At 39.4% G+C, this 18,789-nt stretch overlaps 1 protein-coding gene across 1 annotated transcript; it reads left to right on the forward strand.

Moving 5' to 3' along the window:
* The first annotated feature begins 8,462 nt into the window (after positions 1 to 8,462).
* LOC125245138 lies at positions 8,463 to 10,234 on the forward strand. The gene is made up of 4 exons (XM_048155622.1): positions 8,463 to 8,897; positions 9,072 to 9,122; positions 9,219 to 9,350; positions 9,896 to 10,234. The coding sequence occupies exons 1-4, from the start codon at positions 8,546 to 8,548 to the stop codon at positions 10,174 to 10,176; spliced, it is 816 nt and encodes a 271-aa protein (XP_048011579.1). The 5' UTR covers positions 8,463 to 8,545; the 3' UTR covers positions 10,177 to 10,234.
* Positions 10,235 to 18,789: the final 8,555 nt, after the last annotated feature.

Raw genomic sequence — 18,789 nt, forward strand, 5'->3', positions numbered from 1 at the left:
ATGTGCAAAAACATTTTTATAAGAAAAACATTATATTCTACTCTTATCAGCTGTACCATACTGAAACTGGCTGACAGCTTCTGTGATTACAAAAGGAGCACTCTTTACTTGCTTTCAGTGTGATTCAGTCACAATTTTAAAAAGTTTTTGTTTTTCATGAGACTTTGTGACTTTCTACTTTTCCATGTATTAGGGAGTCAATAAGTGCTTCTCTGCCGCCATCTAGTGGAAATTTCATGTCTTTTTAAAGTGTTTGTTTGCCTAGAAGTGTTAGTTTTCCTTCATCTTTAAACTTTATTTTTTACAACTCATTACATTAAAATTACATTATAATTGGAAAATATTTAGAGCTTTTATGTGCTGGAAAAAGTACAATGGTTTTAGTAAGCATTATGACATTAAATCCATGGTGATTTGTGGACTGGAGTGCCTGAACTTGTTCGTGGCACAGTGTTTCTCCTGGTTTCCAGGTCTATTTGATTTGATATCTTTGGTTTACAGCAGAGAAATTACCCTTCGATGGAAGTTCGATTGACGGGGGGTCTAACCAATCAAATGTCCGACAAAGCAGTCAGTCATTTAGTAGGCTAAAGTCCATGCAAAGTCAATTCTGAGAATTGTTTCTAAACCCAGTATAAATGTTACAAATGTATTGCTGAAACACATTATAAAGACTGATCTCTGTAGTACTGAATTGTGACCGTTAAACAGTTTTTCACCAATTCTGTGTTCAGGATTTTTTGGGTGGGGCTAAAACGGTGCCCTTAACTATAATAACTGTTGATGACATACTAGAGTCACCTGAGCATAGCCCCGCCCCTAACACTACAGCGGCTCGCCCGCCCAATCGCGAGTTACTGTCGTTACCATTAATTACTACAGCCTACATTTTGCTAGTTAGCTATGCATTCATCACACAAAAGCATATTACCTGGTTGCGATAACAATACAAAACAGCTCGGTCTCCTTATTTAAATTTCCTAAAAACGATGATATGAAGAAGAGGTGGATTAATTTTGTGAAGAGCTGTCTTGATGGAGAGCTGACAATGACCAACAATACCCACCTCTGCAGTGATAAATTTAGCACTGGACAGTTTTACAATGTTTCATCAGAGACAGCTGGGATTCACTGATAATCCGCTGTTATTGGTGAATGGGGCTGAACTGACTGATCTCCTGCCTCAACATTCATCCTCCCGTCCCACCGACAGCTGATGATATGGGGCCAGGATCGACTATCTTCCATCCCAGCCTTCATCCTCTCATCTCGCGGCGCTGACATCAGGTGTCACAGTCAGCAGTACATGCCCACCAATGAGTGTAAGTTGTCTTGTGTGCTTATGATATAATTAGCAGGTAGTCCACAGTAACTCTACTAAATTTTACAGCCCTTAAACATGATTCTTTTTTTATATGCATCAGTATGTTTGACTCATTAGACAAGTAAGTTGAGAGAGATGGCATCTTTCTCACAAGTAGGTGTGGTTTCAGCCACAACAGCGGACACGCCCCCAGTGTTTGAGAGCAGAGAACACTGCTTATGTTTTTTAAAATTTTGATAACTTATTTCATTTACTTGGCAGTAGGACAATATTAATATTGGATTGATGGATAAAGATGTAAATGCAGTTGAAGTGTGTGGACCAAGACAAAAGGCTAAAAGTATGGCAAAAGGGGTTGGTGCAGTTCCATCTGTAACCCCCATAGTGCAGTTACAAGCAGTCAGTACCACTCTAGGTCCTGAAGCCACAGAAAGACTTGCTGAGAGTTTGCCATCAGTGCAGAGTTCAGGAGAGTTATCCAGAAAAATGAAGCTCTATGATATGTCCCTAGCTAAAGTCATAACGGAGCACCAGTTCGCACATGGTTTGATGGTCCTGTAACAGAATATAGAAATGCACTGCCTTACTTAGACCTCACATGGTCAAATAGAACTCTGCAAAACAATTTAGATAGGTTAGCTACTTGTGAAAGAGACTCTGATGTCAAAGCTCTGATGTCAAACTTTAAGGTCAACACTGAGAATCAATTAAAATGTAAATTACTAAGAGAGAGGGCAGTTGTCATAACTGTGGTAAAACTGGGCATTGGATGAAAGAACTGTCTGCTTGCTACTTGTCATTAAACTTTAAGGCAGACTTGACCTACTTTACCTAATCTGAGAATAATAATAACAAGGTTAAAGATGATAAGATCAAAGTACACACTGCAAAACAACAGCTCAGATTATGGTATCGTAAAACAAGTTATTGTAAACTTTATCATAAGGGCATAAATCCAGGGCTCTTGTACAGGAAAAGTTGTAAATCAGGTTAATAATTACATTTAAATTTATTAACTTTTGTGTTGAATAATAATATTGAGTTTTACACACATAGCCTATTAGCTTCAGTATATTTTATATATAAGTATACAGTAACAGCAAGTCAAGAATGAAATTGATTTTGTCTTCATATTACTTTTTTGTATTTATTAATCCATGCATTTATTCAGTTCTACTTCTGTTGATACAGGATGTTGTATGTGGGGGGAAATAACCTTTAAAGGAAATTTGTGGATTCAACATGTTAAAACTGCAGTCCGTAACTTTCTTTGGTTAAAAATAATCCAAAATCAATTTTTGAGCAAGTACATAACCAGCCAGTGTTCAAAACTATCTCCTTACCTTAGCACAATGATAAGCATGTAATAATGTTTTTTAATTTGAGTGGTACTGGTAGGTTTCCGTGGGAAATACGAGTTTGCCTTTGCATCATTATAGCACGGCATTTAGATGGTGGACTGTAATCAAGAACGGTAAAGACGACTATCATCGCTGTCACGTTTTCGTCTACTGCTGCTTCCTTCCACTCCCCATCAGAGGTCTCCGTTTCACCATTAAGATGTTTTCATTGCACACACGGTCACTTCACTCTGGACTACATTTCCCACAATCCCTCAGCTAGGCACTAATCACACTTACACCAGTTTCCCATCAGGTTCCCTTTATAAGCTGCACTCCTTCACACACACATTGCTGAGTGTTGTTTAGCCTTGTATTCGACCTTGTCTCCATGTTCCTTGTTCCTTGCCTTGCCTGTGATTTTGACCCTGGACTGTTTCTTTGTTTATGATTGTTTGCTGCCTGCCTTGACACTTGCCTGTGATTGGATTAGTCTTTTGCCTTGCCCTCTTGTATCTGTTTGCTGGTGTTTGACCCTCTGCCTGTACGACTACGCTCATCCTGTTAACCCTCAGGGGTCTGAGGCTGATTTGGGGCCTGGAGAAGTTTTGACATGCCCTGACATTTGTGCTTTTTTCAGTTGTTCATAAACATATTAATGGAAAAAGTGTCATTACACTGTATTCAGCACAAACTAGGCTACAATAATATGTAAGGAACATGTATGTACATGTTTGTATTTTTGAAGGAATAACGTTTATGCGTGGTTATTGAAAAAACAAAAAACTTAAGTCACTGAAATAAAGCCAAAAAATATATATTAAATCTGTGTTCACAAGACTTCTGGGTATTGGAGGTTGTAGACTAGAGTTTTTGCTTCAAAATTATGTAAAAATTATCATTCCTACTCCTTCATATAAAACAATAGAGAGATTTAAATTTTCTAAAACATCTTTGGTCAAGAAACACAGTATGCATGGAGGCGTGAATCCTCATGAATAATGGGTGATTTACACCTGAGAAGACAAAAGAATCGCATAAAAGAGCTCTAATGACCTGCATAAATAATGAGGCCTTTCAGTCAGATAGGCTGTGAAAAAACCCTCTGTTGATCATGTCTCAAGCTCATCATAATGTAAATCAAACATACAGAAAAAACAGCAATACTGTGAGATATTATTACAATTTAAAATAATGGTATTCTATTATTATAATATAATGCATTTCTATGATACAATGTGTCTGAACAGTTATGTTACCTCTATGGCATTTCATATAGGCTTTTAGCTTAAAAGCATGCACATTTGGAGAAATATTGATGGATTCTCATGTTTATGTTAATTTTCTATACAGAGGAGTATTTATTCATTATTTATTGTCATTACTATGAGTGCTGGATACTGTGTTTACAATTCATACTTGCAGCCGGAGGGCGCTCTGTGCACTTTTAGTCCACAAATGCCAATGCTAAAGAAGAATAGGCAATCCAGGAAATAACTGAACTAACAGAGGCCAGAGATTGCTAACTATGGCTATTCAACACTTTTCAAGACAATAAATACACGATTGAGACAATGAATGCATGTATTGACTGAATTTGCCTCTGAATAGCGCTGACTCCGTGGGCGTGGCCGCATTAGCGGATAATGAGCTGAATCAAGGACTTCTGACATGGCTCTCTTTTCATACAGATTACATAAACACAGAAGGTTTTGTTTCGATTTGACTTACACGATTTAAAACCTGACATTTCAACGTCTTTTTAGACACAAGTCTAATTTTTTTGTGATTAGTATTCACTAAGTTACAGTTAATTTTCTGAGAACTATCAGATTGGACTTCGTTCAGAGGGAGACGAGAGATCACGCATCATGTTAGTTTTCTTTATTTTACAAAAAGCACAACATTTTGTTTTTACTCTGAGTGTACACAAATAAAAGAAGATATTCCACAGATTAAAATGGTGTATAGCTCTTAATTGTATGTGCAACATTGACGGAGTATTTTGAGTCTCTTTCACACTGGTTAGAAAAAAAACGAAAAAAAACGGCGTGACCGCCGACCCGAGGGAGTTAATTAAAACCTGCATGTGGATCTCCAACTCCGTTGTCCTGTCCCAACATTACAATCACTGACACCAGTAGTAAAAAGACTTCGGACTGCGGAGTAGCTCACAGCAAAAAAGGGAATGTGACCGGGCCTTTGCGAAAACAAGAATAAAAATATCACTAGGGCTTTTGAAAGGTGGCATGAAATTGTTTTGAACGGGTTCAAATGAACGGTATGCAGAGATCTCTTTTTTTTCTCTGCTGGACAGGTAAGACATTTTAATTGTTTATTGGGTAGATAACGCTAATACACACTAAATACACATTTGATGTGACATGAGCTAACTTTTGCAATTGTTAGATTTAATCACCTTTAGATTTATTGTAGTTTTTTTTTTTTTTTTTTTTAGTTGGTCAAAACAAAAGTGGCAGACATGTTACTAGTTCAAATGATATTTTCCAGTGAAACTAATTATTTATTTGGTCATACTTCCAAGATGTAGTATCTGTAATTCCAAAGTACAGTATCCACACTGGTGCTGTGACTGACACCACATATTCTCCTCAAAACATTAGCTTCATCTGCGCTGAAGAGCCGTACCGATGCACAACCCATGTAAAGATGATAATTCCGCAAATAACTGCAATTGCAGGTTTCAAACAGAGATGGCAACAAAGAGGCAAAACTTATGGACTGCAGCTTTAAACTCCATTAGCAACATTTGTTTCATTAGTATAAGGCTTCAACATTATATGTAAACATCACTTACTAATTTATCTTTACTTTTTTTGTCATAACTTAAAGCTGGTAAACCTGCTAACTTTTGTAAGATATGCACATGGATACCAGAGAGTAGACTATATCAGAGTTCAGAAATATATCAGGGGTCGAGATAATCACTGACACATGACAATAGCTAATGTATTGAATTTAAATAAAGTCACTCAAACTTGCATATGGACGTTCATTTTGAGGTAATAATTCCTCAAAGTCACACAGCCTGTTTTATTAAGTTAGGTGCTATAAATACTATTAAAGTGTAAAAAGATTTTATCCTGCTCTAGCGTGCAGATCAGACTATCCATTCACGTGACCAAAGGTTTCTGTGATGAAACAATCTTCTGTGATTATCACTCCGCATCTCATACCCAGCCAGCAATGACATGTGGGGCCCAGATGAGGGCTTCATGGGCGGCAAATGTGGGCCCCATTATGGACTTGCACCCGGGATCCACATTGGGGCAAGCCGTGGAAGCCCAGACGTACTAAAAGTGGGACCTGTAAGGGTACTGCATGGGTCTTAATTGGGCAATTCATGTCAGACCCATTTGGGCCCCACCTGCCCAAAGGGGTCCAAAGTGGGCTTTGCAACATGGCTACACAGATGGGCTTTAAATGGGATCTGTAAGAGTCTTATGTGGGTCCTAACTGGGCAATTCATGCCAAACCCATTTGGGCCCCACCTGCCCAAAGGGGTTTAAAGTGGGTTTGCAACCGGGATCCACATGGGGGCCAGCCGTGGATGCCCAGATGGGTTTTAAGTGGGATCTGTAAGGGTCTTATGTCGGTCTTAACTGGGCAATTCATGTCAGACCCATTTGGGGCCCACCAGTCTGAAGGGGTTTAAAGTGGGCTTGCACCCGGGATCCACATGGGGGCCAGCCATGGATGCCCAGGTGGGTTTTAAGTGGGATCTGTAAGGGTCTTATGTGGGTCTTAACCGGGCAATTTGTGTCAGACCCATTTGGGCCCCACCTGCCTAAAGGGGTTTAAAGTGGGTTTGCACCAGGATTCAACCGTGAATGCCCATATGGGCTTAAAGTGGGTTCTGTAAGGATCTTATGTTGGTCCTAACTGGGCAATTCATAATTAATGGTAATTCATAATTAAATTCATAATTGGGTAAGCCCAACCATTCATTTAAGGAAACAATCTAAGAAAAATTAAAAACGAAGAATGAATGTAAGTACAAGATAAATACAAGACACTTGATGCTTTGAACTGCAAGAAATATATTAAATTGAACAACAAAAATTATCTTTAATAATAATAATAATAATATATTCCAATATCCAAAGATCGTGACACATCCCTAATCTGTGATGGTCTGTTTAAAGGAGTCATATGTAAGATTGTGGCCAGAACTGATACTACAATCATGTTTAATTGAGCAATATCAGGGTTTTTCCTTGGCCAAAAAAGGAGAGTGGCGGTAACCCCTCGCGGAGCACGCGGCATGGTGCGATCATAGCTACGACGGTGGGGGGGTGCTAGCGTAACTGTAAGATCCAGAAATAGCATGGGTCGCGCAGAATAAGAAAAACCAGCGCACCCGACAGACAGCGCTTGAAGTATTTATTTTTGGATTTCCTCATCGTGAGGCGGTGGCGGCAAGAAATAACGTGGTGGCGGCCGCCACCGAAATCTCTATGGAGGAAAAACCCTTTGTGTAAGAAATTGATAAAAATGGGCAAAATGGGTTAAATAAAATATCCACCCAAGTTCTGAATACTTTAGAGCCCTCCTCTCCCTGATTGGGAACTTTCATCAAATATCAAATGTAATATCAGTTGTGGGCTGCACCTCTGCTTTTGAAATGAGAATATCCTGGTTAAACTACTGTGATATAAGTCATAAGCATTTGAAATTAACATAATTTGTCAACGTCTTGTAACGTATCAGGAGCATTTAAAGGAAACTTTAAAGTCGATGTATGGAAACTTACGCCATATTTATGAACAACAGGGTACACCACCTCCTGTCTGGCTGGCTCCTGTCTGATTGGCTCCTGTCTTCTGGCTGGCAAGACCTTAATGAAATTAGACAAAAATTGAGCAAATCAGTGTTCAACAGGAGCTTTCAATAAAAAGATAAGTAACCATTTAACATCAAATAACCAACTTACATGACACTAAGTGTGTGTGTGTGCGTGTGTCTGTGTGCATGTGTATGCGTGCAGAGCACACAGGGACATTAGTGTGTGCAAGCGTCCACGATAAGCAAGGCTCACGTGTCACTCAGCAATATGCGTATTATTCAAATGCGTATATTCAAACCCATGCCCACTTGGCCCATAAAATTTCTATGCAGGACCCATATGTGCATTCCCAGTTCAAACCCATGTCAACTTGGCCCATAAATATGCCATTCAAGACCCATATATGTGTTCCCAGTTCAAACCCATGCCCACTTGGCCCATAAAAATTCTATGCAGGACCCATATATGTGTTCCCAGTTCAAACCCATGCCCACTTGGCCCATAAAAATTCTATGCAGGACCCATATGTGCATTCCCAGTTCAAACCCATGCCCATTTGGCCCATAAATATGCCATGCAAGACCCATATATGTGTTCCCAGATCAAACCCATGCCCACTTGGCCCATGCCTGTCCCTTATGGGGCCCATGTAATCAGCTCATATGGGCTTCCTATGTGGGACTCATACTACAAAACCTACATGGGACCCACTGATTTCACCCAGCCAAAGCCCATGCCCACACAGTACCCATGGAACCCGTAGTTAACCCATCTGGGCCCCACGTGTCATTGCTGGCTGGGTAAGGTTGCCGAATGCTGATCTATATAAAGCAACCCTAAAAAAAAAAACAGAGAGATGAGATCAACATAGTGTCACCAATGTTATAAATAGAGATAAACATCTACTGAGCCTGGAACATCCCTTTGATTATGATTAACAATTAACTTGAACTACTTATTTATCTGAAGCAATATAAATCAAGTACAAAAGACAGTAAATCAGGACATTATAAAAGGAACATGAGAGGCTGTGAGGATGACAGAGCAAGAGCTGGAAACAAACATCAGTGAAGAATGAAGGCTTTAGTATGTATACTGCTGCTGTTGGAAACCTTTGTGTTTGTCGTCCAGCAGCAGGTAGATGGAGGACTCAATGAGAATGAGATCAGTCAACAGATCAGCTCTGAGGACGGAAGACAGAATCCACCTCAAACAGACACTTTGAGAGCTGAAGCTTCAACTGACAGCCAACAATACTGTGATCTGGGCATCCCTGACATCCATGCAGCACTGAGAGAACTGACCGCCACCGTTACAGAGCAGAAAGGAAACATCAGAGAACTGACTGCCACCGTTACAGAGCAGAAAGAAAAGAACAGAGCTTTAGAGACGCAACTGAGGGATGAGATGAACAAGAAAAATGAAGGTACTTTACCAAAACATTCACTCTTTTATCAATGATCCTCAAAGTAAAACACCAATGCAATACATTGTATAGTGTAAATGTTAGTGTAAAGTTGAGTGTATACTGTGAAAATTGTGTTATCTATTACAATAATCAGTGTAAATGTCATTTAACAGAATCTTTATTCCTTCACAGAAATTTCAAATCTTACTCTGGGTCAAGTGGAGTTGAGAAAGGAAAATAGAGGTGAAAGTGTGCTTGAATGATGTTAAATTCAGTGCATTCATTCTCCAGTGTAATACAGTAATATATCACAATATTGCTTATGTTTTTCAACAACAGACAGAGAAATAGCTTTTTCAGCTGCACTTCTGGAATCTGGCAGTGGACACATTGGTCCTTTTACTACTGAAATCACAATAACCTACAGGAAAGTCTTCACAAACATAGGGAACGCCTACAACCCAATTACAGGTAATTATCAATGTAATGGAGTCATAAAACAGTTTATAGTAATGAAAACCCTTCTGCTCCATACAGACCTCTCTGCATTTGTGTAATGTTTATAAGAGAATTAGGAGCCGTTTACACGAATACCAGTTTCAACTAAAAGCGGTAAACTTTGAGATTTTTGTTTTGGCCATTCATTTACAGGACAACAGTGTTTTAGAGACTGGAAAAAAGTTATTAAACTCTTGATGTCATGCGTATTACATGTTCAGTCTATAGGCGTGTTTCTTTATAAAGTGACATCTCCAACTACTGGTCTGGCAGCAGAATACAGTGTTTTTGAGTTCTTTCCACAGATCTGTGTGAACAGGGATCACTTTGACAATGTTGTCATTACACAAAAAATGCAAAGAAAAAATGTGTCTTTTTAGGATATCGCTATCGTATAAACATGAAATGATCTGATCTGAAATATTCTGCCATCTTTCAAAACTATTACACAGTGTGTTTGGTAATGAAGCAAGCATACAGCAAACAGCTAATTCTTTATCTTTTGTTATTTGTTTTAGGTGTTTTCACAGCCCCACTGAAAGGAGCGTACATGTTCAGAACCAATGTACATGGTATTGGCGGAACTCCGGCAACTGCCGAAATTTATAAGAATGGAAAGCATGTGGTTATGGCAAATGCTAATGTGCCTAACAATGATTTAAACTCCTCGAATGAAGTTGTGTTGATCCTGGAGGTTGGAGATGTTGTCTATGTGAGACTTTGGGCTAACAGGAGGTTATTTGATAATGACAGAAACCGCAACACTTTCATTGGTTTCCTACTGTTTCCCTTAAGATAACAGGAGCTTTGAAGAATATGATTCCAATAATTCTGAAAGTTCAACATACACTCACCTAAAGGATTATTAGGAACACCTGTTCAATTTCTCATTAATGCAATTATCTAATCAACCAATCACATGGCAGTTGCTTCAATGCATTTAGGGATGTGGTCCTGGTCAAGACAATCTCCTGAACTCCAAACTGAATGTCAGAATGGGAAAGAAAGGTGATTTAAGCAATTTTGAGTGTGGCATGGTTGTTGGTGCCAGACGGGCCGGTCTGATTATTTCACAATCTGCTCAGTTACTGGGATTTTCATGTACAACCATTTCTAGGGTTTACAAAGAATGGTGTGAAAAGGGAGTCACCAGATCTCAACCCAATAGAGCATCTTTGGGATGTGGTGGAACGGGAGCTTCGTGCCCTGGATGTGCATCCCACAAATCTCCATCAACTGCAAGATGCTATCCTATCAATATGGGCCAACATTTCTAAAGAATGCTTTCAGCACCTTGTTGAATCAATGACACGTAGAATTAAGGCAGTTCTGAAGGCGAAAAGGGGTCAAACACAGTATTAGTATGGTGTTCCTAATAATCCTTTAGGTGAGTGTATGATTTAAGATGAAAATCATGAAGAATCATTAACATATAACCTGAATTAATGAGTACTAATGTGTTTTTGCAATAGATTACTGTATAAAAGTCTGAGCTGTCTAAACATGTAAATTTGTATAAAGAGTTTTAGCACTGAGACAGACAGGGCCCATGGATATCACGTCACCTCTGACGTTATCTCGGTGGGGCTTGAGCTGTGCCCTCTTCAATCAGTCTTTTACAAACTGCTTAAGGTTGATATCTTCTTCCTCAGCTAGGCTCACCTTTTGCCATAAAGTACTTAACTGAGGATTTTATAGACTGAATGGAGCTACAAATGACTCATGAATCAAATGACAAATGAATCATCTGGAAGATTTATTTGTCTGGTTCACCCTCAAATCCTACTAAGTTAAAATTAAATTGTAACATAAATTGCTTTGGACTAAAGCATCTGCCAAATGTTTAAATGTTAAATTCACTCTCTGACAGAACCTATGAGTAATTAACAAGTAATAATTAACAAAGGTAAAAACAACAGCTCACCCGTATGGTACTGTAAAAAAGTCAATGCCAATGTTATCATAAGTGCATAAATCTACTTTCCCATAATCTAGGGCATACTTGCTTGTGAAAAGTTGTAAATCGGGTTAATATGTAGTGATCAGCAGGCAGACATGAGGGAAGACTCCCCTCACCATTTGTGCAAAGGAAGAAAGATGACATTAGCATGTCATTGAGCATTGTTCACCTCAGTCCTTAGACCTGGTGTGAACTGGACTCCACTCACCAGACAAGTTTTGCTATGTGACTTGAAGTCACAAAGGACACAAAATAGACACACAGTGGACAAAATGGAGCAAATCTTCTCCATTTTTATTATCAAGAACTCTATATACTTCATGAGTGTTGTTTGTGTACATGCAAACTATACAAACTTGCCTACCAAGGTATACATTAATGCATGGGTAAAAGGTCAATATAACTCAATGATGTTTGGTCTTTATGTTTTCAGCACAATGCCTAGGGTAATCTGAAATTGGTTTGGAAAGTGAATTATGCACAGGAAAAACCTTAAAGACATTGTTCTAAACGTGAACTTTAAGCTATGCAAATGAACCTCATGCAAGAGGAGGGCCATCCAGTGGCCACCTCTGACAGCATCAGCCAATCAAAACAGTGCATCTGAAAGGTGCAAATTTGCATTTCCCTCCCTCTCAGGACAGGTTAAAAGACTTGTTTCTGGGACAGATAATGGTTCCAGTTGGGTTGCTGCAGTTCCCGTTCTGGTTCCAGGCTCCAGTTCTTGTTCCTGTCCCGGTTCAAGGTTCTGGTCCCAAGATGTGCTAAGCTAAGTCCAACTCTACAGAGTTGTGAAGTTGCTCTCTCAAGACTCTGAAGCTCTAAAGAGAAACAAGGAAGTTCTGCAAGAAGTGAATTCGGGGAGTTTGAAAACTGCAACAGAGACAACGACTACAAGCTTAGCCCCCCCATCTTCAAGATATCTTCTGTACCCACTTCAATCCTCTCATCAGAGATCCTCCAGATCTGCGCGTTCCGGATCTGCACTCTACTTCAGAATCTAAAGATCCTTCCGTCTGCGTGTTCCAGAGAATATGGATCATCTGCACAGACATCAGAACCTTCAAGGCTTCTTCTTCTGCGTGTTCCAGGAAAAGACCTTCTCTGTGCTCCAGGAGTTCAACGTTCACAAGTACTTCGTGTTCAAGGCTGTAAAACGGAAACTCCTTTCTTCCCACTGCAACGCTGCTCAGCTCAACAAGTGGAAGACGTCACCTTCGGATTCAGCACGACCAGGCAGATGTAAATATCGCTTACCAAACCTCTTTCTAGAGACCTTGGCATTAGTGTATACTGTCAGTATATGATTATCTAATTTGCATTAGATCTTGCATAGCTGATATCAATTGATAACAAATAATCTCTCGGTTTATTTGTCAAATTCAGAATAAGGTTTGCCTTATTTCTTCTAGAGAAACTACAGTTTATCTTTCCATAAGATTAACTTGTAACTGCCATAGTAACATTCAACTCATCCACTTGCATTTATTAGTCTTTTTGCACTTTATCCATTCAGTAGTTGTTAGTTACTCTTGTCTATCCTTTTGTTAATAAAATTCATTTATTACACTTGTGTCTTCCTTGTGTTGATAATACAGTAAGAGGCTCTACAAGTTAACGATATCTCACAAATCCTTCAGATTGGTCAGATGATGAACTTACTCCAATTCATATAATTGTAATTCAGTCAACAATCTTCCATGATTGTTCTTTATTGTGAAGGTGAAACTTGACTGGTGCCCCGAAAATATTGGAAGGAATCATCTGACTCAATATTAATATTAATACAAAATATTAATATTAATATTAATATTTAAAACCATAAACCACTAAATCTGTGGTACCCTTGGGTGAGGCTAGTCCAAAATCACTACATACAACATAAATATACAGACAGAATGTATTCGGTTACGAACCATTAATAAGCAAGTAAGTTCCCTTTCGATACTTTGCTCATACTGTGTATGGGGAATGAATACAGTAACGACGTGCCATGGGAGGGAATGGATGAACCTAGGGCCTAGAGATAAGTAGGAAGGCAAAGCTGTAGCACCCTCATAGTTACACATGCTTAAGACGGAGCTAGCTCCCATGAGATAACAGCACAACCGATGGGCTACGTAGAGGCCGTCAAATCACCCTGAAAGGACCAGGGCGTGTAATGCCGGGACATCCAGGTTATAGAACCTGTCAAACGTGGATGGCGAGGACCAGACAGCCGCCACACAGATGTCTTTAATGGAAACACCACTAGATTATCTTATCAGCTGTTCAGCAGGCAGCCCAATGCATGTCTAGGAAACGCAGAATCTAGTTCCCTGTTCTCAGGGAACCATGATTACATACCTAACCTGAGACGTTCCCTTTCGAAAGGGAACTCAATTCTGCGTTCGAAAACGCTATGGGAAACGGTTTACCCATGCCGCCATGCTTGAGGGGAGTGCATGCCACAAATGGCTAGACAAACGTCAAAACTAGCAGCTTCAAGTGAAGTGCCAGAACCACTCCCCCTACGGATCATACATAGGCTGTCAGTGACAGCATTCCCTATGGCCAACAGCCCAAGCTAAAAATCCTCAAAGAGGCCTTCCTCTGACCTGGTTTACTTTTACAGAAACCTCCTACTCTTCAGAAAAGATATCCAGTAAGAGTGACTGCAAAGAGGCAGTAACCAACTCAGACCAGAGCGTAGAGATGGGCTTCCCGGAGAGCAGGAATCAGCTTAGCGCTTTTTACCCCTACTAATGAGGGGAGTAACTTAGCGCGTGATTATTGCACTGAAGAGGCTGTGCACTCTAAAGGAACCCAACAAGGGGAGTACATTACCAGCCTGGGGGATGATCCTCAATAGGGAGGCCTCAGAGAGGCCACTGACCAGCTTAGGGAGCTAAGTACTATGAAGGACAACCCTCAAACGAGGGGAGTACAGAGTTTAACCTAACAGATAAACTGTACCATAGGCACAGAATCATAGAGGCCCCAAAAGGGGCTTAAAGTGCGACCTGTGAAGGCCACATACCTAGAACAGCTTGCTTGCTGATAAGCAAGATTCCACAAACATGGAACTCGCCCAGAATGAACCTAGTTTAACTAGAAGATAAGACTGTAGAGTGCCCACATATTACAGTCTACCTCAACACTACAGACATTATGTGTGTAAGCAACACCCGCCTGACCTGCTGCCACATATAGAGCATTGGAGCTAGGGCTGGGCGATATATCGCATGCGATTGTCACGCGCATTTCGTCAGTAAAGCCGGTTCCCTGATTGCCGCTAAATCGCCATCATCTGCTTTCAAATGGAGTGGCATTTAATAGACAGAGCCGTAGATCACTGACAAGCGACGCAATATCGCGTTCATTATAGAAGGCGATTCATCTGCGATAATGAACGCGATATTGCGTCGCTTGTCAGTGATCTACGGCTCTGTCTATTAAATGCCACTCCATCAGGGAACCGGCTTTACTGACGAAATGCGCGTGACAATCGCATGCGATATATCGCCCAGCCCTAATTGGAGCCTACCTATATCACAAGATAGTTCCACTCATCTCGTCAGTAAGCAGCGAGAACGTGAACCCATACTCACTCCATCAGCATCAGCGAATTAAACTGCTGATGCTGATGAATGCGAGCTGAATACAGGTCCTTCCATGCCTTCTCAATCTTAGTATGAAGATCAAGACAGAATGGAAAGCTTAGGGTGGCTGGAGGATTATGGCAAAAAAGGAACTGTTCGACAAACCGTCCGTGAGCGGTTTCTTTCTAAACTGCTCCAATGGCAGCTGCAGTCTGCCAGAGGCACATTCCATAATCTCAAACAGCACTACATACACGGGGACAGGGTGGATTTGAGGATTCAGAAGGCTCACCATTTCATCCTCATCCTCAGGCTTCATCCTCATCAGCCATCTCCTGCTCTCTTGTTAGGCTTAGAACAAGAAGAGCAACTGCTACTGAATCTAACAATGTCATAGACAACACATCATCATAATCACACAGCTCTCTCCCGTCACCCATCGAAGGTCGCAGGGAATTTCACCCCTTAAACTGCCTGTACATGCTCTTTTGTTCTCATAAAAAATAGCATTATAAATTATGTATGTGATCAGATGTCAACACTATGGGATACGGATGCACACACTTCCTGAAGAAACATCAGGAAGGACGACAAACGTCAGACATAAATTGTCTTACCTTAATATTGGTTTGATATCGCTTCAAACAAACAGTCTCTGAAGACGAAAAAGATACTGGCTGGTTCTCTAGGCACTCCTAATATACTTCTGGGTCATGCTATGATGACGTCATAGGCTGTCGCCGACCAATAGGATTGTCACGAGTTGATATTGTTTTCAGACACTGGTTCATGCGGAGGCGTTCCCCATAGCGTTTTCGAACGCAGAATTGAGTTCCCTTTCGAAAGGGAATTATTGTTAGAGGGCTATTGTATGGAGAACATGTAACGTTTTTAAATATACACTTCCCACCAAACTTTGCTGCTGAGCCTCTAACAAAAGCTTTTTTGGATTTGTTAGAGACTTGGATTTGTTAGTTAGGATTTAATAAAGGATAGAAATTAGAGAAAACAAACAATGTATACTGTCACAACAGCAAAGATCACAAACTCAGAACTCACGGCTCAAGATTGCAATATAACCGAGAACTGAAGAGTTCAAGAGTGAAGAGTCACAAAAGAACTGAGAGTTGGTGACAGTAATACAAAAAAATAAATCAATACAAAAAAAGCAAATTAACCCAAGCAAAATGATGACCACAAAAGAAAACAAATATCCGGCCCACTGGACCAAACGTGTCGACGACCCAAAGCAGCAACGCGGCCCAGAGCACCGGTTGGAGAGAGAGAAAGTGCAATGCAATGCCTTAATGAGGACCCTTATAATTAGACGACGTGACACTCACAACCACACACACGCACTCACAACAAGTCATATAGTAGCTCCTTTAGTTGATGGGTTAACAGCTGGCACTCCGACCTGGCTATTGTGCTGCCCTGACGCACAGGTGGGCACCCTGTAGACGCACCGCACTAAAACACACAATCACTACAGAAGGAAAAGAAAAATATATATTTTTAGGTAAGGGTCTGTAGGAGGCAGTTGAGTTTTCAGCCTTTCTTGAATACAGACAGGTTGTCCAGCTGGTCGCTCTGTGAAAGGATGGTTGAAAACAACTTGATCAAGTTCTTCACTCAAGTAGGGCTTGACACTGCAAGGACTCCAGTTAAGTATGCAATAGATAGCAGGGCTGGGAGAATAAATCAAGATTCATCTCGATTCATGGATCAATTCTGAGATTTCCCGAATGCATTGTGATTCTCTCTTGAATCATTCTGAGCTCATTTTTAACAGCAGATGGCGCTCTTTGGCTGGTTTTTAACCACACACACAAATGCTGACAAAAAAGAGTGCTTGTGCATTTGGCTATGTATCAGACACCCTCTACCACTGTTTCCAGCTGACTAATCACTTCTCCTGAGTCTAGAAAAAGTGGTCAGACAGATGAAATATTCCTCTATTGTCCCTGGCTTTTTAATATAGCACGTGCAGCACACTTCAGTGTGTTCAGGGTCTGATCTGAAGCTTTTACTACAGGCCTGTTTAACAGCCTGAATGTCATTTGTGCTTCTGACGTGTCACAAATATACTTTCATTATTGATTAACCACTAGGGCCTATATAGTTTATGGTGGTTTACACATCCTGATGACACCTTTTATGAAGAAAAACAAATAAAAAATAACCACAACACAACAATTGAGACATTTCAGTCTAGCAGATGTCAATGTACACATTATCAAAAAAGTTGATTCTTCCACCCTTCCCATAACTTAAGAAGATATTCTTGAATGTGAAGGAAAAACACACATATAATTATTAACTCAGTGTAAGACTGGTGGCTTGTGCTGCTATTTTGAACCAATAATAGAAACAAAAAGCAGTTGAGAGATGATATGTATAATTCCATTATTTATCAGACTCTGATTGATATATATATATATATATATATATATATATATATATATATATATATATATATATATATATATTTTTTTTTTTTTACTGACAACAGTTACTGTCAATACTACTAAACTAAACCACTTAGTGATTTTGCACCATATGAATCTAAATAAACAGCAATGGCAAACAAAGCATAAAACACAAATAGGAAATAGATGTGCACAAACAAACAGTAGTATTACATACAGTGTAATTATAGACGACTCTGCATATGAATATTTATTTTAGATGCCTTTTTGCTACACAGATTTAACTAATTTATTCAATATAATGCAATGCTTACATTATTTATTTTTGTTGTTTCTAAGAATTGTCTTATACTGTATGGACACAGATGTACAGTAATTGTTAGTTAGGTATTTTTGTGACTACCCATGAGACGGAGGAGCAGAACTGGACTGCCAGCACACAATTGTGTGTGTGTGTGTGTGTGTGTGTGTGTTTATGTGTGTGTTCAAGGACACAAAGAACTGTGGTTCTACTCTTAGAACCTTAAAAGGAAATCAGCCATCTTGGTTGAGTTTATGTAAAGGCGGACCGCTTGCATCTGTAAGACCTTGAAAAGGATCTTAGGTCTTGGGAAAGTTACAGCTTACATAAATCAAGAAGATTATAACCTAACTTCAGTGGTAAACAACAGGATTAGACTCGACTTACTTTATCCTAACCTGAGAATAATAAATAACACGTTTAAAGGTGTTAAGATCAAAGTTCATACTGGGAAACAACAGCTCACATTATGATACCATAAAACGAGTTATTGTAAACTTTATCAAAAGTGCATAAATTCTAGTGCATTCTTTTATGGGAAAAGTTGTAAATCAGGTTAATAATTACATGTAATGTTTTTATACATGTCATTAAATTAAATTAATTTAACTTGACAAGTTTTGTGATGAATAATAGTGAGTTTTACACATAGTCTGTTATCTTCAGTATATTTTGTGTGTAATTATACAGTAACAACAAGCGAAGAATTAAATTGATTTTGTCCTCAAATTACTGTTATGTATTTATTAATCCATGTTGTTAATCCAGTTCTGGGGGGGGGGGGTTGTTCTGTGTAAATTAACATCCAAATATCCAATCTTTCCTTTTTTGTCACAACATAAAGCTTGTAAACCTTGTAACTGTTGTAAGATATTCACATGAATACCAGAGAGTGGAGTGACCATCTATATTAGAGGTCAGAAATATATCAGAGATCAGGATAATCACTGACACGTAACAATAACTAATGTATTTAATTTAAATAAAGCCACTCAAACTTGCATATGGACATACATTTTTGAGGTAATCATTCCTCATAGTCACACAGCCTGTTTTATTAAGTCAGGTTTTCTAAATACTACTAATAAGTGTAAAAAGATTTTATCCTGCTCTACTGTGCTGATCTATTTAAAAAATAAAA

This window comes from Megalobrama amblycephala, linkage group LG14 (genome assembly GCF_018812025.1).
Source record: "Megalobrama amblycephala isolate DHTTF-2021 linkage group LG14, ASM1881202v1, whole genome shotgun sequence".
In the NCBI taxonomy this organism is placed as follows: Eukaryota; Metazoa; Chordata; class Actinopteri; order Cypriniformes; family Xenocyprididae; genus Megalobrama; species Megalobrama amblycephala.